We start from the raw sequence: 4506 nt of genomic DNA, 5'->3' as shown, positions 1-4506 counted from the left end.
TTCCAAATTCCTGTTTTTATTTGAGAACATTTTATAAATTCACGAGTATTTTTTAATTCATGAACATTGTTTTAATTCCACGGGAAGAACCTATTCAAAACCTTTTTGAATTTGCAATATTTTTCAATATCATAAACATTTTAAAAATTCTCGAATACTTATCGAATATACAAATATTTTTTAAAATTTAAGAACATTTTTCAGATTCATGAACTTTTTTTTTCAAATTTATGAACATTTTTGCAAGTCCACAAGAATTTTTTAGAAACAGCATACATTTCTTTTTTACTTTGTGAGCATTTTCAAAAATTGCAAACACTTTTTGAGTTTGCGAACCTTTTTATTTGAAAACATTTTTCAAATTCGTGAATAGTTTTTGAATTGTGAACATTCTCTGAATTCACAAACATTTTTGAACTTGTGGACATTTTTTAAAATTATAAACATTTTTGAGTTCATGTACATTTTTTCAAATTTGGAAACATTTTTATAAGTTACAAACATTTTTTGAAATCTCTCATACCGTTAGCGCACACTGGGCCGGCCATTTAGCATTCATGCAGGGAGGGGGTGTGTGATTGCCCACTTACCCAGTGCGTTATGCGTCCTATGGAGGAGCTCTCCTCAACTCACCCTCTTCGTGTCATGCATGAATGAGCCCACTAAGCCTTTCAGATTTATTCTACTCCCTCTGTCGCAAAATATAAGAACGTTTTTAACACTAAACTATGTCAAAAACGTTCTTATATTATGGGACGGAGGGAGTAGAAATTATCAAAATATTTAATGCGTTTGATCAACATACTTGCAACATCATTGGTTGGTTATTGTTTAGTTTTTTCTGATCTTTGTGTTAACATTGGATTGTAGTGGCATTTTCTTTGAGCTGCATTTTATTGGCATCTGGCATCGGCATAACTAGCACATTCTAGTACACAACAACGAATCTATAGTACAAACATTATTTTCGTAAACAATTGCAGGGGCAGAAATCCCACAGCACATGAAAATTTCCCCAAATTTAACAGTCATTTTCTTCTGACAAGAGAGTGGAAAATTGCAAAATTCAGTTCCGCGTGCACCACGGCCACCACCAACTTTATTATTCAGGATGCCGCTACATGAACATAATGTAAAGAAAAGAATGAGAGCGAAAAAGCAAGGGCGTCCATCCACGGGGCCAAAGCATCCAAGCATCCACATTCTTTCGGCAACCCCACGCGACCCTGCTCTGCTAGTCTGCTATCCGTAGTTGAGCCGGAATATGTCATTCTGCACGAAGAAGCTTCCCTGCTCGTTGGGCACCAGTTGAAACATCTGGATAAACAGATCAAGTCACATCAAAAACCCATCTCATAATGCAAAAGGACGTGTGACTGAAATGGGTTTCTTAATTACCTGGCTGAACCTGAGCTGGTGCTCCTCGCCGGCGAGCTGGAGGTTGCCGCTGACGAACACGAGGATGCCGCCGGGGAAGGACGGCGTGGGCTGGCAGTCGATGGTGCAGATGGAGTGTCGGCATTGCTCGAAGGGCAGCTGGGCCAGCTTCAGGCCGATCTCCTCGGCGCCGGCCACGCGGTGGCCCTCGAAGGACAGGACGGAGGTGCCGCCGTAGAGCGTGGCGAGCGCGCCGCGGTTGGCGTCGAACGTCTGGTAGTAGTACTCCACGAAGGCCCTGCCCACCACGTCGCACTCGCTCCCCGCTCCCCCGCCGCCCTCCTTCCCCTGCCCGTCCATGCGCTCCGTGTTATGTAGCTCGGCGCGGCTCGATCTCTCGTGCTCTGGGCTACCGAGCACGAGCGCTCCGCGCGGCTATTTGTAGGCCCGGCGCCGTATGGGGTGAACCATTTTGTGCAGTCGGAATGGAAACTCCTGCTTCGCTTTGCCTTTATCCCGGTCGCGTAGATCGCACGCCCACTCCCAGTGCGTGCGTGGAGGCCATGTCGTCAACTGAATGTCGCACGCCCACTCACATAAGGAATCAGCTTTGTGTGTTTTTCCCTTAGATAGCTTAACTTTTTTTTTTCAGTCGAGTCTATATGTCATGGTTGCAAGAAAAGTAGTGATTCCCAATAGTCTATGAATTTTCCCAGTCACCCGAGAAGACATATGGTTATGGTATATAAACCTCAACCGCTAGCTGGATTTACCCGGCCGGTGCTTGCTTTCGGCGAGTGAAATGTGATCTTATGTCATCCTTGCGTGGCCGCAGACACTTTCGGCGACCGAACCAAATGGGATAGCACATGTGAGTTTTTTTTTTGGGTAGGGAATGCACATGCGCAGTTGTGCACCTACGGGCATGCCTAGCGCGAGCAGCCCAAAATCCCCGTCAATGCGTGAGTGTCAAAAATTGCGAATTTCATAAATTCTTCACGAATTCAAACATACCAATTGACAAATCATCGGTTATCCAGCAAAAAATAAATACTATGCATCGCTCCTTGCGAGCGATACGATAGCAATTGCTCAGGGCTGGTAAGCAACCAGGCGGGATGGTTTCCGCCGGTTTTGGAAGCTCTAGCCGTTTTTTCCTTTCACTATTTCCTTGTTGGTTTTCTGTTCGTTTTTTATTTTCGTTTTTTCGTATTTTTTATTTTCTGTTTTTTTTTGAAATTCATGGACGTATTTCAAAATTTTAAACTTCTTTCAAATTTGTGATTTTAAATTCACGAATATTTTGTAAATTCACGAACAATTGTGAGCTAGTATATTTTTTGATTTCACGAACAATTTTTTAAATTCACTCATTTTATTTAAATTTCACAAACAACTTTTGAAATTTCTGAATACTTATTGAATTAGTTGTCATTTTTGAATTCATGAACAATTTATGAAATTCGTGAACATTTTTTGAATTCGTGATTTTTTAAAATTCATGAAAATTTATTTAATTCATGCTCTTAAAATATGTTGTTGCTGGACATCACTTGGAGGTCGTCATAAGGGGCCAGAGGAGCGCCTGGGTGGAGGTCCCCAAGCCTCCACGTGGCTGGCCGACGAAGCCAAACCCCTGGCCGCGTCACCTGGACATGTTGGGCACCCTCCACTCTGTCACCTCTCTATCCCCATGGCTCCGTATGACCCTAAAAACTCTAGTCACATTTATTGAGGAATTTTTTACGTCACCGCATGTACACATTCTGAGGCGATCCAATTTGGAGACCTTTTCCGTTACTCCCTTGAAAAGCGAAAATTGCTGCTGGAGCTATCTTCATCAACCTTGCAGCTGTGTGGTTGTTAAACCCTAGTCATACTATGGTGAAAAGCATATTGAATTGCTACTTTTGTTGGTTGTTAAGCCTATTGTAGTTAATAACCTTTTTTTCATTTTGATATATGTGGGTTTACTAGTGTGATTATTCTGCATGAAGCTATTCCTGATAGTACGCCAATTCTTATAACACGGTGACAATGGGAGAGACTATGGTTTACCATCAAGGTTTGCTTGACCCTTTGGCTCATAGCACATCACTGTGCAATCGCATATGACTTAAAAATATTTTACTTCTTGCAGTTGTCCTTATGTTAGATATTTAGACCCATAATCCGACCCTTTTTTCATATGGGGCAATGAGATGTTCAAAGAAATGTTTCAAACAAAACCCAAAAAGATCTTTAGGATAAAGAGACTATCCACAAAAAACAACAAACTTTGTTTTTGCACAACGAAGAAGGCAACAATCAACTATAAGATAGTACTAATTTGCTTACCTTGTTTTCTTTTCCTATGCACAATATATATTTAATATTTGAAAAACAAAATCTGTATTATTTCCATTTTCTGTGCTTTCTAGTACAATTCACTCATGATTACTTCGCAAATCACATGTATGATCATGAGACAAGGAAGTTTATAATGTTGCGGCGGTCTTCCTCAAGAGGGCGAAGAGCGGACGGTCGATCCTTCACAGGCTTGGGACTTGAGTCATGCTGACCTTCAACATCCAGCACGGCACAGTATCACTACTAGGGAAATGCTTATACACATGAGCTTAGTAGTAGCGCTTTTTATAAGGAAGCGTTGCTGCTAAATAACGGTAGCGCTTGGCGCAAAAGAGCGCTGCTACTATTGATGTAGCAGTAGCGCTTAGGTTAAAAAACACGTTACTACTATAGTTGCCAACGGTTGCATGGCAGTGTAGGTATACTAGTAGCGCAGGTTTTTAAAAAGTGCTACTGATATTGTACATAGCAGTAGCGCTGTCCTACGGCGAGCGCTACTGCTAAATAGCAGTAGCGCTTATTTCCAAAAAGCGCTACGACTATGCTTACTTTATCCACACACACGGCGCCCCGCACGCGTCCCTCTCACTCTCCCCCACACACTCTCGCCGCACGTCGTCGCCTGCCGTCGCCCGCCGTCGCCTGCCGTCGCCTGCTGTCTCCTCCTCTCGCCGCCCTCCTATCTCCCTCTTCCCACGGCCCTCCTCTCTCCTCCTGCTCCGCCGGCGGCGCCCCCCTCTGATCCTCCTTCCTCTCCGGCAGCCCCGTCCTCCTCCCTCC

At 43.2% G+C, this 4506-nt stretch overlaps 1 protein-coding gene across 1 annotated transcript; it reads right to left on the bottom strand.

Annotated features, from left to right (window-relative positions):
• Positions 1-1052: 1052 nt before the first annotated feature.
• Positions 1053-1815, bottom strand: LOC123074861 (nuclear transport factor 2B). The gene is made up of 2 exons (XM_044497594.1): positions 1399-1815; positions 1053-1317 (listed from the first exon to the last, which is right to left on the bottom strand). The coding sequence occupies exons 1-2, from the start codon at positions 1735-1737 to the stop codon at positions 1243-1245; spliced, it is 414 nt and encodes a 137-aa protein (XP_044353529.1). The 5' UTR covers positions 1738-1815; the 3' UTR covers positions 1053-1242.
• Between the last annotated feature and the right edge of the window lie 2691 nt (positions 1816-4506).

The sequence above is a fragment of the Triticum aestivum genome, chromosome 3D, assembly GCF_018294505.1.
Source record: "Triticum aestivum cultivar Chinese Spring chromosome 3D, IWGSC CS RefSeq v2.1, whole genome shotgun sequence".
In the NCBI taxonomy this organism is placed as follows: Eukaryota; Viridiplantae; Streptophyta; class Magnoliopsida; order Poales; family Poaceae; genus Triticum; species Triticum aestivum.
The sequence above is the reverse complement of the archived record's forward strand: the minus strand, read 5'-3'. Positions and strand labels throughout refer to the sequence as shown.

Excerpts from the sequence above, each read along its gene's own strand:
- LOC123074861 (XM_044497594.1), bottom strand. The coding sequence starts at position 1,737 with ATGGACGGGCAGGGGAAGGAGGGCGGCGGGGGAGCGGGGAGCGAGTGC. Across the intron at positions 1,318-1,398 it reads ACCAGCTCAGGTTCAGCCAG|ATGTTTCAACTGGTGCCCAA; the intron begins GTAATTAAGAAA and ends CTGTTTATCCAG.